Source organism: Fukomys damarensis, unplaced genomic scaffold (assembly GCF_012274545.1).
Source record: "Fukomys damarensis isolate Sample0158 unplaced genomic scaffold, DMR_v1.0_HiC HiC_scaffold_39, whole genome shotgun sequence".
NCBI classification, from domain to species: Eukaryota; Metazoa; Chordata; class Mammalia; order Rodentia; family Bathyergidae; genus Fukomys; species Fukomys damarensis.
The window spans coordinates 55,574,175-55,596,555 of NW_022900951.1; the positions used below are offsets into that span (position 1 = coordinate 55,574,175).

General features: G+C 34.3%; 1 protein-coding gene across 1 annotated transcript in view; it reads right to left on the reverse strand.

Annotated features, from left to right (window-relative positions):
- Tex11 (testis expressed 11) overlaps positions 1-22,381 on the reverse strand; it is a 478,576-nt gene that overhangs the window by 367,691 nt on the left and 88,504 nt on the right. Inside the window, exon 8 of the mRNA XM_033760433.1 lies at positions 1,895-1,975. Within this exon, the coding sequence (XP_033616324.1) occupies positions 1,895-1,975 (81 nt within the window). The remainder of the gene's footprint in view (positions 1-1,894; positions 1,976-22,381) is intronic.

The following is a 22,381-nucleotide window of genomic DNA, read 5'->3' on the forward strand; positions in this document are numbered from 1 at the left end:
AATAACAAATGCTGGTGGGGCTGTGGGGAGAAAGGAAGCCTTCACCATTTTTGGTGGGAGGTGCAGACTGGTGCAACCACTGTGGAAATCAACATAGAGAGACCTAAGAAAACTAGGAGTAGAAGTCTCTTTTGATCCAGCTATTTCCTTCTGGTTATCTTCCCAGAAGAATTAAAAGAAATCATACCACAGTGATATATGCTCACCCTTGTTTATAGTGGCACAGTTTTTAATAGCTAAAACTTGGAAACATCCCAATTGCCCATCAATTTGTGACTGGATAAAGAAGATGTCTGTTTTTTTTTATAAAGTGGAGTACTACTCATACATAACAAATGAGATGCTAGAGGCATTTATAGCTAAATGGATGTATACTGAGGCCATACTCTTAAGGGAAATAAATGGGACAAATGTGTAATTACCAAATATTTTCTCCGGTGTGAGAAACTGAAAGTATAAATGTTTATGACCATACCACCCTGAACATGCCCAATCTCATCTGAAAGTATAAATGAGGATCAAAATATATAATATATAATGTGAAATAGGGGAAAAGTCCAAAGGGGAAGGGGAAGTGGGAGGGGTAAGGGAACAGAAAGAAGGAAAAGGAATAAATGTGAGAAAAGGAAATAATAGAAACAAAATCTTTCTAAGTGGGGGTTGGTGGTAGAGGGTTTGAAGGGAGAATGGGGGAATGGGGAAAAAAATAAGAACCAAGATATATCATGTAAAGGTACAAATTCCCAATGATGACTGTCATCATAGTGTATACCTAAAATGTACCAATAAAATAAGTGAATAAAAAAACATCATGAACATGAAAAAATGGAGAAGTATTACTGAGTAGAAGACAATAGAAACTGTAATTGAAGATTACAATCCATTTTATACATAGGTCATTACAGGAAAATGTGGAGCTGGGGCCTCTGGGGAAAGAGTATGTAAGAGTTCTTTCTAATATTCTAGTAACCTTCCATAAATACGAGATTATTTTTTAAATTCTAAACAGTATAACGGTATACACATGTATTCCAAGTTACTCACAAGGCTGAGAAGGGCAAATCATAAATTCAAGGAAATTGTGAGAAATTTAGTGAGAATCTGTCTCAAAATAAAATATAAAATGTCTAGGATAAAGCTCAACACTAGAAAACTTACACTACTAGTATGTACAAGACACTGGATTCAATCCTCACTATGGCATAAGTATATACATGAAGAAGTCTAGAAGAGTACCTAGCATACATAAGTAATGTATAAATATTTACAACATTATGTTCTACATTATAATATGGGGTGGGGGTAAGAGCAACCTCACAAGTAGGTACAATTTATGGTACATTGGGAACATTTTCCCTAGTTTCTACATACATCTCTGCTATTATTTCCTTCTGTAACATGCATAGGTACAGAAAAATGGGGAAAGAAAGAAAAAAGAGATAAAATGGAAAACAAAAGTTATAAATTTAGAAAATTTGTTGAGATCCAGTCCAGGAAGCAGGCTTTATCCTATCAAATCTCTCATACAACAATATTCCAATATAAAAATATATAATATAAAAAGATAGAATAACAGTAGTATAATTCACTACTTTTAACTTTTCAGCAGTGAAATAACCCCATTTTTTTCATTATGTAGCATGAGCTATGGAGATAATATTGTCAAAATTATTTGACAATAAAGGGGGAAAATTTTTGAGACATAATTAATAACACCTTTTCAAATAACCTCCCTCATTAATAACAAATAAATACAATATTTCAAAGATCAGTTAAGTGGAATTGATTTCAAATAGAATGTTCAAAAGGATGTATGCAGTCGTAATGATTTTCTCTGGAACTTAATACAGTGTATTTTCAAACTCTTGGAGATAAATGAAAAAATTTTACTCACCAATTTAGGGAGCCTCATCAACATATCTTTGCAATGCAATGCACATATGGATGCTCTTTGAAAGTCCCCTTGAGCCACTGCCTGAGAAAGAGAATGTCAATAATGGGTTAAATGACAAGATATTTGTCTAGAAGTCAATTTTAGTATATTTTAACTATTGTTTAAAAGTTTTATTTTGTTTTCTAAACTTTTTAAAAATGCTAGGTGGTGTCATTAAATATAATAGCCAACTCAAAATACCAAGGAAAAAGTGGAAAAAATCTTTGGTAACACCAAGCTGACACTAAATGAGCAATCATTTACTTTTTCTAGAAATACATAAACTAGTATATTATGTTATGCTATGGAATTATATTATGATATAATGTCATACCTAATAAATGCTTCTTTGACTTGAATAGTTTTTGTGTTTATCTCCATATTAAAGGAGTTTAGCTAAATAGATGTCTTTTGTCCTTAAAAAGTTCACAATAACCTTGTACTCTAAAATGCTGCTAATATTTTACTGCAATCCCATCTCAAAGCCAGAAGAGCCACCCTGCCATTTATTATGTGCCATTATTAGTGTCTTAAATTTTCCTCATTTATGAAACTATTAAATTATCTCTGTATAGATAAAGAAATGTGGTATTTACACACTATGGAGTACTTCTCTTCCATAAAGAAAGATAAACTTGAATCATTTGTAGGAAAATGGATGTACCTTGAAATTATAATGTCAAGTGAGATAAATCTGACACACAAGCTTAAATATCATATTGTTGCTTTTATATGAGAAACCCAGAGTACAAATAAATAGCAAAATAAGAGATAATAGAAAAAATGGAGATGAATCATTCTCAAAGAGGAAGGGACTCAGGAGATGCAGGAGGGAAGCAATGGATAAGGGATACAAAAGGAATTGAGATGTGCTATATAGTTGTGGAGTCACACAAGTAATGTAAATATTATGTACTGCAAATATGTACAAAAAAGGATAGGGGATCAAGCAGGGAGGGGAGAAAAGGAGGATGTAAAAAGGAATTAAGATGCGTTGTGTACATGTACTAGCTTTCAACAAGGAATACAGACAATATGGAGTACACAATACACTAATAACCTAAACTTTAAAATGGAAGAATTAAAATTAAAAATAGATAAATAAAAATAAACTATCTCTAGAATTTCATTTAGCTCTGTGAAAACCTTCAAAATGAACAGAAATAACAATAACATAAACACACATAAATAAGCTTCAGCCACTTAAGAATTTAGCCGACTGCTAGAGAAACAGGAAGATCAAAATGTTGAGTCCTGCCTGGGCAACTAAGCAAGACACTGTTTCAAAGTTTAAAAAGGATTAGTGATATATAGTTCAGTGGGCAGAGCACTCCTGGATTCAATCCCAAGTACTCCTGGAAAAACAGAATTGAACAGACAATGTAATTTTTTTTAAAAAATGACACAAACAAGAAAAGAGTTTTATAAAGTACTAAAGAAAAAACTCCTTAAATTTGCTATTTTCTTTTAAGTGGTATTAAATGTTCTTGTGCTTTGAATAAAAAAGATTGAGAGGCTGAAAATACAGCTTAATGCTAAGTATTTACCTAGTATGCTCTGGCCCCCTCAGTTCCATCCTCTCACCAAAAAAATGGAAAATATCAATTTCTCATTACTTTTCTCGTCTAGCAATCTGGTAAATAATAACCTTCACATCTTCCGGAGTAGATACCTCCTGTAAAGCTTCATTACTGGATGTTGTTAAAAGAAGAAACACAAATTATATAACTGATAATGTGAAATAGGAAGAAAGGGGCTAAAGGTGTAGGGAAGTGGGAAGGGTAGGGGAAAGGAAATAAGGGACAAGAAAAAAAATGAGAAAATGAAAAAACAGAAACAAAGTCCTTGTAAATAGGGGAGGGTGGAGGGGATAAAGGTAGGATAGGGATATGGGGAAAAAATGAGAACAAAGGTCTGTCACGTGGGTATACAAGATCCCAATAATGAATGTAACTCTACTGTATACTTAAATAGTACTAATAAACTCAATAAGATAAAAAAACAGATTGCTAATACAAGAGTCTCGAAAAGTCAAACAGCTATCTATAGATACCACAAAATAAAATTTCCATCTATACGATGATTTAATGAATACTTGCTGATTGATTCATTATTCAAAATGGAGAAAAAGAAAAATGCTGAGTGACAAACATCATATTAGAAAATGTTGCTTTCTCTCCTTATATAGAAGGAAATGACATTTTAATATTCAAAGAACCCATGCGATGTTTGTCATTACTGACATTTCATTCTAGAGGAAAAAAGATCTAATAATGCAAACTAGTTTTGAAAATGCATTATCTTGTTGGGGCCAAACTCACTATCTTAAACCCAAAAGAGAGTTCAGTTAAAAAAAGTCTTTTTTGTTTCATTTTATTTTGAGATACTGGAGAAGGAGAGTCCATGGCCATCACACTGAGCTATGTCTCCAGCTCTATTTTTATGTTGAGACAGGGTCTCATGAAGTCACTAACTTGCTAAGGCAGGGCTCAAACTTGTGATTCTCCTTCCTTAGTCTCCATTGAGAAAAGGTAGTGCTGGGCTGGGGATTTAGCTCAGTGGGTCCGGCGCCTACCTCACAAGTGCAAGGGCCCAAGTTCGATCCCTGGTACCAAGAAAAAAAAAAGAACAAAAAAAGAAAAGGTAGTGCTACAGATATAGCTCCATGGTACAACACTTGTCAATCTACCAGTTTCAACTGATTCTAATGGTATAACTGACAATATGAAAGAGGAAGAAAAGGGCTAAAGGTGTAGGAAGTGGGAAGGGTAGGTGAAAGGAAATAAGGGGAAAAAATGAGAAAATGAAAAAATGGAAATAAAAGTTTTTGTAAATAGAGAAGAGAGGAGGGGGTGAAGGGAGGGCAGGGGTAAGGGGAAAAAATGAGAACCAAGACCTGTCATGTAAAAGTACAAGATCCCAATGATGAATGTAACTCTACAGTATACCTAAAATGTACCAATAAACTCAATGAGAAAAAAATAAACAACATAAATTGTTCAGCTTGTCATCAAATTTGTAATACCCCTACCTGAACATCTTGGATTGCAAAATAAAATGTGCACACTATTGCCAGTCAAATTAGCATCAGTGATCAGAATTAAAAATAAAGAGATTATTTGCTCCTATGTGGTACTTAATGGTGAGTTAAAGTCATATGCCAGCATATTATAAAGTATCATAATTTGTGCTAGAAGGCCAAGAACCATACATTTCACGTTCCTTAAAAGATATACAAAAATCTCCAAGGCAGGTTAGAACTGCTACTCAAAAGAAATGAATTATGATGATTATACACGAAATTAGATACTAGACTAGCCATCATATAATAGACCTCTAAGTGATTATGACAACAAAAGAAATTTAACCACAATAAACTGCACTGTTATGGGAGGTTAGGATCAGTGAGAGTATTTGTGAGAAGGGCTAGTATTAAAAAAGAAGGCATTTAGTTTTGTGGTACACTGGACCTCTGGCACAACTGAATATATCCAGCAGATATTAGCAATCAGAGCTACCATAGGTTAGAGCCTGGAATTTAGCTCAGTGGTGCCACTGCCTGCCTCACAAGTGCAAGGTCCTGAGTTCAATTCCTGGTACCAAAAATCAAAGCAAAACAAAACAACAACAACAACAACAAAAAAGAACTACTACAGGTCATATAAGTGTGGCCTAAGTGTCTTCATTTAATCATACTCATCTCTGTCTTGACTAAGGGCTGTTCATAAGTGGTTCATAGGGTTTGGCAGTTGAAATTTGATGACATTATTGTCACTGAATTCACTATTATAGCCAGGGTAACATAATAATAGTTTGCAACTGACTTTCTCTCTCTGCCAATAACTACATTGCCTGGGGGTTATAAACAATATTATGGCTCACTATCAAAGAATGAGGCACTGTGCCAAAGAATTTGCATATCTCAGCACAGGTTCATAGGGTTTGGCAGTTGAAATTTGATGACATTATTGTCACTGAATTCACTATTATAGCCAGGGTAACATAATAATAGTTTGCAACTGACTTTCTCTCTCTGCCAATAACTACATTGCCTGGGGGTTATAAACAATATTATGGCTCACTATCAAAGAATGAGGCACTGTGCCAAAGAATTTGCATATCTCAGCACAAAAAAATAAACAACAAAACCCCCCCAAAATGAAAAGACAAAGCAACAAAATGCCTCCAAAAACTCCAAACTCCCCTAAACTGGTTCAAAGGGCATTGAGGGTGTGGAAATCATAAATTACACAGCAGATGTGTCCGAACGGATACCAGTGGAAGTAAAACAGTTTAATAAGTGACTTGGAAAATTTAAATAAGATAAAACTAATCAGATAGTGATCCTGATGAAACAAATGACCAGTGAGTCTAGAGAAGACAATAATACACAGGTATTGAGCTAAAGGAAGAGATGCAAATCTACGAATGCCCAGCATAGACAAGAACGGTAGTCCATAAGAAAAGTCCAAACCAAAGTCCAACAGATCAAAAACATGACTGAAAATATGGGTAGCAGAAATGACCAACATGAAGAAGAGTAGCAGAACTACTGGTAGAAGATACGGCTGAAGTCAAGGATAAATTAATGAGAGATAACTTGGAAACAATGAGGGAACATGAAAATGGATCCAAGAGCTCCTCAGTGACTCAAAGAGGACCAATATATCAGTAATTGGAGTTAGTGAAAAATCAGAAGACACCAGAAAGGGAATAAAATACCTGTTTACACAGGTAGTTGCAGAAAAATTTCTAGACATGGAAAAGGAGCTTGACATACAGATTATACAGATTAAGTGAACATATCAAAAAACTCCAAACTCCCCTAAACTGGTTCAAAGGGCATTGAGGGTGTGGAAATCATAAATTACACAGCAGATGTGTCCGAACGGATACCAGTGGAAGTAAAACAGTTTAATAAGTGACTTGGAAAATTTAAATAAGATAAAACTAATCAGATAGTGATCCTGATGAAACAAATGACCAGTGAGTCTAGAGAAGACAATAATACACAGGTATTGAGCTAAAGGAAGAGATGCAAATCTACGAATGCCCAGCATAGACAAGAACGGTAGTCCATAAGAAAAGTCCAAACCAAAGTCCAACAGATCAAAAACATGACTGAAAATATGGGTAGCAGAAATGACCAACATGAAGAAGAGTAGCAGAACTACTGGTAGAAGATACGGCTGAAGTCAAGGATAAATTAATGAGAGATAACTTGGAAACAATGAGGGAACATGAAAATGGATCCAAGAGCTCCTCAGTGACTCAAAGAGGACCAATATATCAGTAATTGGAGTTAGTGAAAAATCAGAAGACACCAGAAAGGGAATAAAATACCTGTTTACACAGGTAGTTGCAGAAAAATTTCTAGACATGGAAAAGGAGCTTGACATACAGATTATACAGATTAAGTGAACATATCGAACTCCATATAACCATGATTGGAAATAAAAGAATGCCATGCCACATAATGATTAAAATGCCAGAAACAAAACACAAGAACAGAAACTTAAAGCCTGTTAGAGAAAAGTAACGAATTAACTATAAAGGGAAACCCAACAGAATTACCACAGATTTCTCAACACAAACCTTAAGAGAAAGGAGGGCATGGAACAAGGTATTTTAAGATCTCAAGAAAACAACTTCCAACAAGGACTGTTATATTCTCCAAGAACTATCTTTCAGAATTCATGGAGAAATAAGATACTTCCATGATAAAGAAAACCTGAAGAAATTTTATGGCCACCAAACCAACACTCAAAAAAATATTAAGAATATCCAAGCTGGGAATTTAGATCAGTGATTCGGTAGCCTGTCTTGCAAGCACACAAGGACCCGAGTTCAAACCCTGGTACCAAAAAAAAAGAATATCCTAAAAGGAGACAGTGAAGCTAATGATGCCCAATTAAATGAACACATCAGATGGGTCTACCAAATGACTGGAAGGAAAAGAAAGGAAAACAGCAATAGGGAATTAATTCAATGACAGGAATAAGTCAACACCTATCTACTATAAGTATCAATGTACATGAATTCAACTCACCAAGCAAAAGACACAGATTAGCAGAATAGATCAAGAAAAAAAAGTCCAATACAATGTTGTACATAAGAAACACATGTAACACAGAAATCATTTCAAAGACTAAAAATTAAAGCATGTAAAATGATGTTCCATACAAAGAAAACTAGAAAAGAAGAAGGAATAGCTATTCTGTTTTCAGACAATGGGATTTCAAGCTATACCTGATCAAAAGAGGCAAAGAGGTATGTTGGTTGACAGAACTATTCAACAGGAAGAGATAGCAGGAATGAACATGTAAACAGTAAGGGATCATGAGAAATCGATGCAACAACTCCTAGGTGATGCAAAAAAAGAATACCATAAGGCAGATAGGAATCCATGAAGTAGCAGGAGAAACTACGAAAGATTTTAAAAATCTGTTCACAAAGGGCTAAAGGTGTAGGGAAAGTGGGAAGGGTAGGGGAAAGGGAATAAGGGAAAAGAAAAAAATATGAGAACATGAAAAAATGGAAATAAAATGTTTGTAAATGGGGAAGGGAGGAGGGGGTGAAGGAAGGGCAGGGACAAGGGGAAAAAATTAGAACCAAGACCTGTCATGTGTAGGTACAAGATCCCAATAATGACTGTAACTGTACTGTATACCTAAAATGTACTAATAAACTAAATTTTTAAAAAAAGAATGGGGAGTAATACGGAAAGAAAAAGAAAGAAAGAATGGATACAATCAAACAATCCAAAAAAACTCTATCCCATCAAAGCCAAAGTTGTGCCCCATGAGCTTGGCCAAGCAGGCTGCATAGTATCTGAATGCACACTGCAGGCACCAACGGGCTATAAAGGCCATGTTTATAAGCTCTAGAAGATAGCGCAGAAATGAACAAGAGAGAGGGCCTATATAAGGGTCCTCAATGAAAACTGAAGCCTAATGGGAAAGTAAAGGCACGGTAGACCACCATGGTTGGTAAATTGATGGAAGTAGCACCTCCCATACAAACCAAGGCTCACTTTGGGGGAGGTACAACTGCATCCTGAAGTAGAGTTCAATCCTGCAATAGGTCAAGGACCTCAAATTGAGCCTTGAAGCCAGAAATCAGCCTATATCTAAGTTAACTACATCTAGTTTACTGAGACTAATTGACTTACATCTGTGCACTGCTGGCCAAGTTGTATACCAGGACAGTAAGACATACCCTGAGGGAGGCCCTTTTTCATTTTTTTAAATATTTCTTTATTTTTCTTTTTTCTCTCTCACTCCCTTCTTGTTCTACATTTCTCTCCCTCTTTGTTCCTTTCCTAACCTATTCAGATTTTTTTCTCTCTTCCCTTCTCTTGGGTGCCACTATTCTTATAGGAAGGTGAATACAATCGCTAGCTTCCCTATGGCTGTTTCTTCTGTTCTTATCTATGTTCCTTTGCTCAGTCTTTACATCTTATCATCAACAGTCTCCCAAAATTTATGTAATCTTCCTGTGTCCTCTAGCCTCACTTCTAACATTTTCCTCTCCTTCTGTCTCCCTATCCCTCCCTCCTCAGCCCCTTCTAAATCATATCTCCAAGGGTAAATGTGCTATATTAAAGGCTTTATTTACTACAAACATATGTTGGGCTGGTCCTTGACTTTGATCTAGCTCACATGGTTAAAGTCAAAGATTAATTGTTATGACAAATTGTCATGTTCTAAGCTGTATTTGATGCAATTGTAACAATTAGGCTATGGTGTCATGATTTAGCTAATCAGCTGTCCTCCCTGGTATAATAAAATGGAGACAGCCTAATAATCATTAGATACTCAAAGCCTAAAAACACTAGCTATACCTGGAAGATATCTGTGAGAAGCAATCATCCCATAAGGGCTCTAAACATAAGTAATAAAGATACTTACAATAAGCAATATTGAAGTATCAATGCAGGAATTAAACCAAAAAAACAGCAAAACAACAAAATTAGAAATGAGAAGACATTTATGCAAGGGGTGAACCCAGACATTCAGCTCACAAAAGGCAAATTCTGAAGGAAATGAGGTGGAAAAATCTGATAATCAAACAACTGGACACCCTGAATTGATAGCAGAGGAAGTAACACAACAGATAAATGAGGCTCTAGAAAAATTCAAAACAAAAATAATTTCCAAGATAACCAAAGAGATGGTTAGCAGAATGAAAGACATGATTAGATACTCCACAACAGAAACAGATTAAAAAAACAGAAGAGCTTAGGACCATGATGTAAGCAATGAACTCCCAGCATGGGAAAGAAATGGAATCATGAAATGGACTCAAGTACATATCCAGATTAAAAACTCCATTGAAAGTATTCCTAGGGCCAGGAATTTAGCTCAGTGGTGCCTCTGCCTGCCTTGCAACAGCAAGTTCCGAGTTTGATACCCAGTACCAAAAAAGAAAATATTCCCAGCAGACTGAGCAAATATGAAAATAGAATACAGACATAGAACACAGGATTATGGTTAGTGACCATGAAAAGAGACATTTTTTTTAAAATAGCAAGGGACCAAGAGAAATCGATCCGGCAGCTGCTACATGAGGCAAATAACATAAGATGGGTAGGAGTCCGGAAAAAAGCAGGAATAATTTCAAATGACATAAAGAATCTCTTCATATAATTAATGACAGAAAATTTCCCAAACAGAGGAACAGAATTTGACATACAGATAAGTGAGGCATATAGGACTCCATATAGCCATGATTTTTAAAAACATGTATACCTACGCATATAATACTCAAGTTCCCAGAAACTCAACATAATAACAAAATTCTACAAGCAATTAGAGAAAAGAAACAAATCACATACAAAGGAAAGCCCACCACAATAACAGCAGACTATTCAACACAAATAAAAGAGCCAACACGAAAAGGATGAATCAATATATATCAAACATAACCATCAATGTTAACGGCCTCAACTCACTAATGAAAAGAAATAGGCTAGCAAAAAGATTAAGAAGCAAAATTCAACAATATACAACACACAAGTAACACACTTAATTCAAGAAAATTTACAGATTGAAAGTAAAATGATAGAAAACCACTTTCCATGCAACAGGAACTCGGAAAAAAGCAGGGATTGCTATTTAATTGGCAGACAAGGTAGATTTCAAACCAAAACTAATTAAGAGAGACAAAGAAGGTCATTAAAACCTTGTAAAGGGAACAATCCAAGAAGAGATGACAATCATAAATATATATGAACAAAACACTAGTGCTCCAAACTATACAAAACAAATGTTAAGGGATATGAAAAACCAAATAAGCACTGATATAATTGTAGTGGGAGACCTCAATACTCTACTGACTCAAATAGACAGATCATCTAGACAAATAACGAAATACTATAACTGGACCAAGCTTTTGGGCAAATGGACTTAATAGACGTCTATAGAGTGTTCCATCCCACAAAATCACAATATACATTCTTTTTGGCTGCACATGGGTCATTCTCCAAAATAGACCACATACTAACTCACAAAACATGCTTAAGTAAATGCAAAGGAACTGAAGTTATCCTGTGTATGTCATCAGACAATAGTGCAATTAAACAGGAGATCAATAGCATAAGAAATCACAAGGACTTCACAAACACATGAAAAATGAATAACACTCTCTTAAAAAACCAATGGGTCACAGAGGAAATTAAAGAATTAGACAGTTTCTACAATTAGAGGATAATGCTAATACAACATAAAGGAATCTAAGGGCCACAAGAAAAACAATTCTATGAGGGAAATCCATGGCACTGAAGGCCCATACTAGGAAAAGACAGCAACCTCAACTAGACAACCTAATGCTGAATCTCAAGCTCCTAGAAAAAGAAAAGAAATACAAACCCAAATCTCGTACTACAGAGGAAATTATGAAGATTAGAGCAGAAAGCAATAGAATGGAGACTAAGACGACATAAAAAATCAATGAATCAAAGAGTTATTTGTTGAAAGAATGAATAAAATCAAAATAAACCTTTAGCTAACCTCATCAAAAAGGGGGGGGAGGCTCAATTCCATGCAATTAGGAACAAAAAAAAGTCACAACAAATCCAGCAGAAATTCAGAGGATCTACTTCAGAACCCCTACTGTAATAAAATGGAAAACATAACAAGTGGACAGATTCCTAGACACATATGAATTACCAAAGTTGAACAAAGAACATATCAAAATTCTAAATACTCTAATAACAATCAGTGAAATTGAAAATGTAATTAAAAATATACCAACAAATAAAGGCCCTGGTCCCAATGGCTTCACTGCTGAATTCTACAAGACATTTAGAAAAGTACTACTGCCACTACTCTTTAAATTTTTCAATGAAATTAAAAGGGAAGCAATACTCCCAAATTCATTCCTAGAAGCAACTGTTAATTTGATTCCAAAACCAGGGAAAGACCCAAGCAAAAAAGAAAACTACAGGCCTATCTCCCTAATGAACATAGATGCAAAAATCCTCAATAAAATACCGGCAAACAGAATACCAAGGGTCATCAAGAAGATCATACACCTAGACCAAGTCAGATTTATCCCAGGTATGCAAGTATTGCTCAACACACCTAAATCAATAAATGTAATACACTATATTAACAGAGTCAAGGACAAAACCCATATGATCATCTCAATAGATGCAGAAAAGCATCTGATAAAATACAACTATTCATGATAAAAACCCTGTGGAAAATTAGAATAGAAGGTATTAAACTCAACCTGATTAAGGCTATCTACGAAAAACAAACAGCCAACATCATACTAAATAGTCAAATACTGAAACTTTCATGCCAAAATCAGGAACAAGACAAGCATATCCACTTTCACCACTCATGTTCAATATATTTTTGAAGAAATTAGCCACATCAATTAGACAATAGAAAGAAATAAAGAGAATAAAGATAGCTTAAAGAAATAAGTTAAAACTGTCATTTGCTGATATGATATTCTACATAGAAGTCCAAAAAAACTCCACCAAAAGACTTCTAGACTTAACTGACAGATTCAGTAAAGTAGCAAGATACACTGTCACTACTCAAAAATCAATACCTTTCTTGTACAAAAATAAGAGACTCACTGAGCCAGAAATTAGGGAAACAATTCCTTTCAGAATAGCAACCAAAAAATTAAATATCTAAGAATCAAATTGACAAAGGAAGCAAAAGACCTCTACATTGAAAACTACAGCATTCTGAAAAAAGAGAATGAAGAGGATATAAGAAAATGTAAAGACATCCCTGATTGCTAGGTAGGAAGAACCAATATAGTGAAAATGGCTACATTCCAAAACTGCTATATAGATGCAATGCAATCCCAATTGAAATTCCAACAGTATATTTCACAGAACTAGAGAAAACAATCTGAAATTTCATTTGGAACGAGAAGAGACCTGACATGACAGGGGGTATCACAATTCCAAACTTGAACTATACTACAAAGCTACTGTGATAAAAATGGCATGGTACTGGCAAAGAAACAGACCTGAAGACCAGTGGAACAGATTAGAAAATGCAGAAACAATTCCAGACATGCTCAGCCACCTCATCTTCGAAAAAGGAGACAAACACCCTCACTAGAGGAAAGATATCATCTTTAATAAATGGTGTTGGAAAAACTAGGTTTTAACTTGCCAAAGATTAAAACTAGACCTATATCTCTCACCATGCACTAAAGTACAAGTGGGTTAAAGATCTAAATAATAAAACAGACACACTAAAGCAGCTGGAACAGAGGCTGTAGAACTCTTGAAGACATTGGTGTAGGATAAGATTTTATGAACAAAACTTCAGTTGCCTGTGAACTAGCATGAACAATCAATAAGTGGGATGTCTTCTTATTAAAAAGCTTCTGCACAGCAAAATAAATGAACAGTGTGAAAAGAAAACCCACAATGTGGGGGAAAATTTTCACCAGCTGTTCCTCAGAGAAAGGTCTACTATCTAGAATACATAAAGAACTGAAAAAAGTCAGACCTCCCAAATTTAAAGACCTAGTCCAAAACTGGACATTTGAAATGATCAAACATTTCTCAGACAAAGAAGTAGAAACAGCAAATAAACATATGGGAAAATGTTCAACATCACTGGTATTTGAGAGATTCAAACGAAAACAGTGCTGAGATTCCACCTCATCCCAGAAAGAATGGTTGCTATTGTGAAATCAACCAATAACAATAGCTTGTGGGACTGTGGGAAAAGAGGAACACTGCTCCACCTCTGGTGGGAGGGTACACTGGTGCAACCACTCTGGAAATCAGTATGGAGATACCTCAAAGAACTAGGATTGGAAGTCCCACTTGACCCAGCTATTTCCCTGCTGGGTAACTTCTCCAAAGAATTAAAAGAATCATACTACAGTAATATATGTGCACCCATGCTCATAGTAGCACAATTTGTAATAGCTACAACTTGGAAAGAGCCCAATTGCCCATCAACTGGAGACTGGATAAAGAAGATGTGCTTTTGTATAAAATGGAGGACTACTCAGCCATAAAGAATGAGAAACTAGAGACATTTATTGCTAAATGGATGCACAATGAGGTGATACTCTTAAGTGAAATAAACAGGACACACATGTATAAATACCAAATAGTTTCTGTGAAACATTTTAATCTTAAAGTGTAAATAAGGACTAAAAGTCATAATAGATAATGTGAAATTGGAAGAAAAGGTGCAAAGGAGAAGTGGGAGAGTTTGGGGAAAAGAAAGAAGGGAATAGAATTAATATGAGAAAATGAAAAAAATGGAAACAAAGTCCTTGTAGATAAGGATGGGTGGAGTGGTTGAAGGGAGGGCAGGGGAATGGGGAAAAAATAAGAACCAAGATGGATTATGTAAGGCTGCAAATTTCCAATGATAAATGTCATTAAATTTTATATCTTAAATGTACCAATAAAATTAATTATAAAAGAAGAATGAAAAAGGTGAAATCACAACAGATCCTGAAGAAATCCAGATCAACAGTACCTACACCTACTTTGAGAAACTTTACCCTGATTAGAAGGAAAATTCAGAAGAAATTGACAGGTTCCTTGATACATATGAATTAACAAAGTTGAATCAAGGAGATATAAAAATTATAATAACTCAATACCAGGCAAAGAAATTGAAGGAATAATGTAAGAACTACCACCAAAGAAAAGCCCAAGTCCTGAAGGAGTCACTGCTTAATTCTACAAAAAATTTAGAGATCTAATGCCATAACTTGAAACTGTTTAATGAAATTGAGAAAGGAGCAACATTCCCAAACTCAGTCCTGGAAGCAAACATTACCCTGACACTAAAGCCAGAGAAGGATCCAACCAAAAAATAACTACAGGCCAATCCTTAATGAACATGAATGCAAAAATATTTTATAAGATACTGGCAAACAGAATGCCACATATCATCAAGAAGATTATATATTGTGACCAAGCAGGACTCATCCCAGGCATGCAGGGAAGATTCAACATATGCAAATCAATAAATGTAATACCATATTAACTGAACCAACGACTACATGATTATCTGAATAGATGCAGAAAAAGATCTGACAATGTTTGATACCCATTCATTACAATAAGCCTAAAAAAAATGGAACAATAAAAGCCATCTATGCAAACCAACAGCCAACATCATACTAAATGGTCAAAAACTGAAAATTTTCACTCTAAAATCAGGAACAAGACAATAATACCCACTACCACCACTCCTGTCCAATATATTTTTTGAAACATTAGCCAAAGCAATTAGACAAGAGAAAGAAACAAAATGAATAAGGATAGAAGGGAAATAAGTTGTTATCATTATTTGCAGGTGACTTTATATTATACATAGAAGACCCCAAGAACTCCACCAAAAGACTCCTAGATTAATAATTAAAGTCAGGAGCATAGCAGGATACAACATGAACACTCAAAAATAAATAGCATTTTTGTACACAAATAACAAACTCATGAGAAAATAAGGAAACATTACCTTTCACAATAAAATCTAGAAGAATGAAATACTTGGAATAAATCTGATGAAGGAAGTAAAAGCATCATACTACCATAATATATGCACACCCATGTTTATAGTGGTGCAATTTGTAATACCTAAATCTTGGAAACAGCCCCGATGCCTAACATTGTACGTATGGATAAAGATAATGTGGTTATTATATACAATAGGATTCTACCCTGTCATAAAGAAAGATAAACTTGAGACATTTTTAGTTAAATGGATGCAACTTTATACTTTTAAGTGAAATAAATTGGACACACATGTTTAAATATCACATTTTTCTCTTGTGTGAGAAATGGAAAGTACAAATAAAGACCAAAATGGATAATAGATATTGGGAAGTAGGAAGAAAATGTTCCAATAGGAGGGCTAATAAGGGGGAGAAGGGAAGGAAGGCAAAGGAGAAAAATAAGAGAAGGAAAAAAGTGGAGACAAAGATTTTGGTCTTTTTTTCATTTAGTTTATTGGTACATTTTAGGTATACAGTACAGTTACACTCATCATTGGGATCTTGTACCTTTACATGACAGGTCTTGGTTCTCATTTTTTCCCCTTGTCCCTCCCCTCCCTTTACCCGCTCCTCCCTTCCATATTTACAAATACTTGATTTCCATTTTTTAATTTTCTCATAAGGAGCAGAAGAAGGATTGAAGAGTGGGAAGAGGAATTGGGAAAAAAAAGAATCAAGATATATTAGGTACAAGTACAAATTCCCTATGATGATTGTGGTATTTACGTATAACAAATCTGTGCCAATAAAATTAATTTAAAAATAAAAAGGGGAAGTGGGAAGGGGAGGGGAAAGGAAAGAAGGAAATGGAATTAATATGAAAAAAGGCAAAAATGGAAACAAATTCTTTGTAAATAGGGAGGGGTGGAGAGTTTGAAGAGAGGGCAAAGGAATGGAGAAAAAAAGAATGAAGATGTAAAGGTACAAATTTCCAATGATGAATGTCATTATATTGTACACCTAAAATGTTACCAATAAAATTAATTTTTTAAAATAAAATAATAAATTTATGCTAAATTAATTTAACCTTCATTATAGCTTGGGAGTCAAAATTGGTTCAGCTATCAGTACTATTTCAAGTACATGCTTAATGCAAACTAATTTCCTTCCTTGTTGATTTCCTCGGCACACATTCCACAAAGATTTTGGTCAAAGGGCAGGGGATTTAGCTGGGCTGGGGATTTAGCTCAGTGGTTTCTCCGCCTGCCTCACAAGGGCAAAGACCTGAGTTCAATCCCCAGTACAAAAAAAAAAAGATTTTTCATCAAAAATTGACATATTTAAATCTTCTATAATATATCTTATCTCATACTATACCCATCTCTAAAATTACTTTACCTCCCACATTACCAAAAAAAAAGTCAGATGCCCTAATATCAGATACATAATTCTTGTACACAATTTAAAATGTTGATTTTTATATCCCTTTCTTTCTCAGAAAATTCACAATCTTCATTTATCCCAGGCTTCATGCATGATAGCTAAACACTCTAGAACTGAGACATACCCTCATGGCCTATAAACTCCTTAACTGTCACAGCATAGTTAACTACTTATCCTTTAGTTTACTAGGAAACTTCGTATTTCTTTTAACACAATAACTCTGATGTAATAATACATCTGTTTACCTACCTGTATGTCCCACATAACTTACCTTAAGCTCCTATAAGGGAGATATCATATATTGATGTTATTATCTATTTGATGTTATTGATCTTTTTATCTCCAGGGTACAGAGTAATGAATCATATAGCAGGCACTAAGTAAACATTTATCCCTCTACATGTGCACTTGATCAGATTCATTTCCATCATATTCTGCTCTATTGTTTACTCCTCTTTATCTAATTCTTCCAATCTGTTCTCCCTTTCTTTTTCTATTCTATCTAATAGGTTCATATATGTATTCCATACTGAAAATAACTTTCCATTGACCATGCTACTCTCAGGAGTCACAGCCCAAACTTTCTACCCATTCTTCCTCATGTTCTGTCTCTTTCTCTTCCCTCCACTTTCTCTTACTCTTCTTGTTCTTACTCTTCTTCTTTTTCTCATTGTCAAACATTCTGACATGTGTTATGTTCTCTTACTCTTCTTGTTCTTACTCTTCTTTTTCTCATTGTCAAACATTCTGACATGTGTTATATTATTTGTTCTCAAAGTTTATCAAGCAAAGAATCATCTAAAATGATTGGTAAAATGCAAACTGTCTGGGCCTCCCCCAAATATTCATTCACTGGGCCTGGATCTGCCCTCAACAAAATGCATTTCTAACAAAAACTCAGGTGACAAGCCTGGCATAGTGGCACACACCTGTAATCTGAGCACTCAGGAGGCTCAGATAGGAGGATGCCAGGAGTTTGAGGCCTGCCTGAGTTACATAGTAAAGAGAGACAGTGCCTCAAAAAAAAAAAAAAAAAAACTCAAGTGATATTGATGCTGCTGGTCCAGGGCTCAAACTTTGAGAATCACAGCTGTAGTCCAATCCTATGCCAATGTTTCTGAATCTTTTTTATCTCATAAGACCTACAATACTTAAAAATTATTAAGCAGTCCGGGCTAGGGATTTAGCTCAGTGGTGCTGCCACCTGCCTCACTAGTGCAAGGACCTCAGTTCAATCCCCGGTACAAAAAAAAAAAAGAATTCAATGGCATTTTATCTAGGTTATAGCTTTTGATATTTAACATGTTAGAAATTAAAACAAAAAATTAAGTATTTAATGATTGATTTAAAAATAAAAAGAAATCCAGGTGCAGTGAAGCATGCCTGTAATTGCAGCCATCTGGCTGAAGCAAAAACATCAAATGTTTGAGGCCAGCCTCGCCTACATAGTAAGTTCCAGACTGGTCTAGACTACATAGAATCTCAAATGATGATGACAATGACGATACTGATAAACTAAAAATAATAAAACCATCATATATTTACATATTTTATGAATACTAAATTTTCCACAAATAAAAGGAAATATTTAATGAGGAAAGTATAATACTTTTATGAATCTATTTAATTTCTAGCTTTGTAGAGCATCTGGATTCTTGAATCTGCTTTTGCATTATATCTTCTATAATAATTTTAATTGAAATATATGAAGAAAATACAGATTTATATATGCATGTATTTGGAAAGCAGTCTTTTCAGATAATTGTGGATCTTAGTCTCTCATAAAATATTAAAATCCAACAAGTAGTAGTTCCTTAAAGGTTAGGTGCAATGTGAATTCTTGAATCATACCAATGAACTTCGTATACTCTGCTTACATTAAAATTCAGAGGACCAGGGATTTAGCTCAGAGATTCCACCACCTGCCTCACAAGCACAAGGACCCGAGTTTGATCCCTAGTACCAAAAAAAAAAAAAAAAAATCACAGATCTATCTTATACTTAGAATGGATCTTTTATCCGTGCATGATTTTGTAAAAATAAGAAGTGATAATTTGAAAAATACCAATATACTAAGTAATGTGATATACCAAAGTTTAAGACATCAAAATAATATATCCAAAAATCACATTCACTCTCATCACTTTTTTTTTTTTTTTTTGGTACCGGGGATTGAACTCGGGTCCTTGAGCTTGCAAGGCAGGCCACCGAACCGCTGCGATAAATCCCCGGCCCTCATCACTTTTATTCAACATACTATTAAAAGTCCCTGCCAGCACAACACTAGAAAAGGAAATAAAAGGCACATAGATTAAAAAGGAAAAAATAAAACTATCCTATTGACAGATGATATAGCCTATGTAAATTCTCAAGTAATGTCAAAAAATTCTAGAACTAAGTAAGTTTAGCAAAGATACAGGATTAGACTCAGTGCTAGAACACTTGCCTACTATGTGTGAGGCCCTGGGTTCAAACTCTAGTACCAGGAAAAAAAGAAGCAATATTAGTACATAATATCAATTTTATAAGAATCACCTTTGGAATGATGTGTATATATATCTGAAAATAATCCACTCCTGCATGAAAGCATCAAGAACCTGGCAAAAAGTACCAAAAATGTATGTCTATATTTTCTTCTAAGTTTTTTACTTTAATTTGGGAGATTATTCCTGAACTTTCAATTCCATTTCCTTGATCTATGTCTGTATATATGTCAGTGATACTGTTTTGGTACTGTAACTTTGTGGTTAATTTTGAAATTAAGAAATGTGAGTAACCCAACTTTCTTCTCTTTTTTATTATTTTTTCCAATTTAATTGAAGTATAATTGACAAGTAAAACTACATATAAAATATACAAAAATATTTTTTCATATGTATGTATATATATTGTGAAATGCTTACCATAATCAAATAATTAACATATTTATCACCTATATAGTTTTTTTAGCAAAGTGAGAAAATTTAAGATCCATTCTCTTAGAAAATTTCAGATATACAATATATTATTATTAACTATAGTCACCATACTGTACACTAGATCTCCACAAGCTAGTCATCCGGAATACAGGAACTTTGCACACTTTGAAATTATCACTCCATTTTCTTTACTCCTTAGGTTGTCACCATTCTATTCTCTCATTCTATGAATTCAAATTTTTTTAGAGTCCACATATAAGTGATATCATGGAACATTTATCTTTCTGTGTCTGCCTTACTTCACTTAGCATAGTGTCCTCCATGTTCATCATGTTGTTGCAAATGACAGGGTTTCATTCTTGGTTTACATATACCACATTTTATTTACCTATTCATTCAGCAATAAACACAGGTTGATTGATTCCTTATCTTGGCTACTGTGACTAATGCTTCAGTAAACATGGAAATGCAGATAGCTCTTCAAAATATTTATTCCATTTCCTTTTGATATGAACACAAATGTGAGATTTCTGGATCATATGGTATGTCTATTTTTTTGGTACCAGGGATTGAACTCAGGACCTTGCACTTGCAAGACAGGCAGCAACACCACTGAGCTAAATCCCCTGCCCAGTAGATCTATTTTTATTATTTTAAGAAACTATGTACCATTTTCCAAAATGGCTGTCAAATTTGCTTTTCCTTATCAATATCTTCTTGCATATTTTGTGCCACATAAATGTATGGATTTTAAGGTCACATACTGCAAAAACCAAGGTAGCTAGAATATTGGTAGGGATATAATTGACTCTGTAGATCAATTTGAATACTGTAGGCATTTTAACTGTATTAAGTCTTCCAACCCATGATAATTGGATATCTTTTCATTTATTTAGATCATCTTACTTTCTACCAGTAATGCTTTTTAGTTTTCAGTGTACTGGTCTTGCAACTCTCTTTTCGAAGTTTTTCTTAAGTAAAATCCCTAAAGTTATCTGTATTCACAAATGACATGATAATATATATAGAAAAGCCTAAGAAAAGCCATAGGAATTATTAGAATTACCAAGACCTGTCATGTAAAGGTATAAGATCCCAATGATGAATGTAACTGTACTATATACCTAAAAAGTACCAATAAACTCAATGAAAAAAAAGCCAAATTATTAGAACTAAATGAGTTCATCAAGGTGACAGGGAATGATATAAAAAAGTCAACTGCATTTCTATCCATTAGAAATGAGTAACCAAAATTAAAATTAAAAATCAAGCCAGGCATGGTGGCACATGCCTGTAATACCAATACTCAGGAGGGTGAGGCAAGAGGATTGCCATGAGTTTGAGGCTAGCCTGGGCTACATAGCAAGACCCTGTCTCAAAAAAAAATTAAACAATTATATTTAAATTAACATCAAAAATAAAATAATTACAAATAAGTTTAACAAAAGAACCCCAAGTCTTATGCACTAAAATATACAAAATATTGCTGAAAATTTTAAAGAAGATATAAGTAAATGGAAAGACATCCCATGTTCATAGATCAAAAGACAATATTATTGAAATGGCACTAGTCTTCAAATTGCTGCATAGATTCAATCCAATTTCCATTAAAATTCCAACTGGAGTTTTTGTAGAAACTGACATGTTGGTTTTAAAATTCATACAGAAATTTAAGGTACCTTAGAGATGGGTGAAGAGTTCTGAAATATGACACCAAAAACACAATTTTTTAAATTGGACTTCATCAAATTTTTGTTCTGTGACTCTAATTTAAAAAAAATAAGAAAAACTGCAGACTATGAGAAAATATTTGCTAGCACTTATCTAACAAAGGAATCATATCTAGAATACATAAATAAGTCTAAAGATTCAACATTAAGAATCAAATCAAACAATCCTATTAGAAAATAAGCACAAATAGGAATACACATTTAACTAAAGGGATATACATATGGCAAATAAGTACATGAAAAGATGTTCAACAGCATTAGCCATTAAAGAAATATAACCTAAAATTATTCAGATATCATTATAAAACTCTTAGAACAGCTACAACTTTTATAAATGGATTAAATATCAAATACTGGCAAAGATGCAAAGAAATGAGACCCCTTGTACATTGCTGGTAAAAATTAAATTG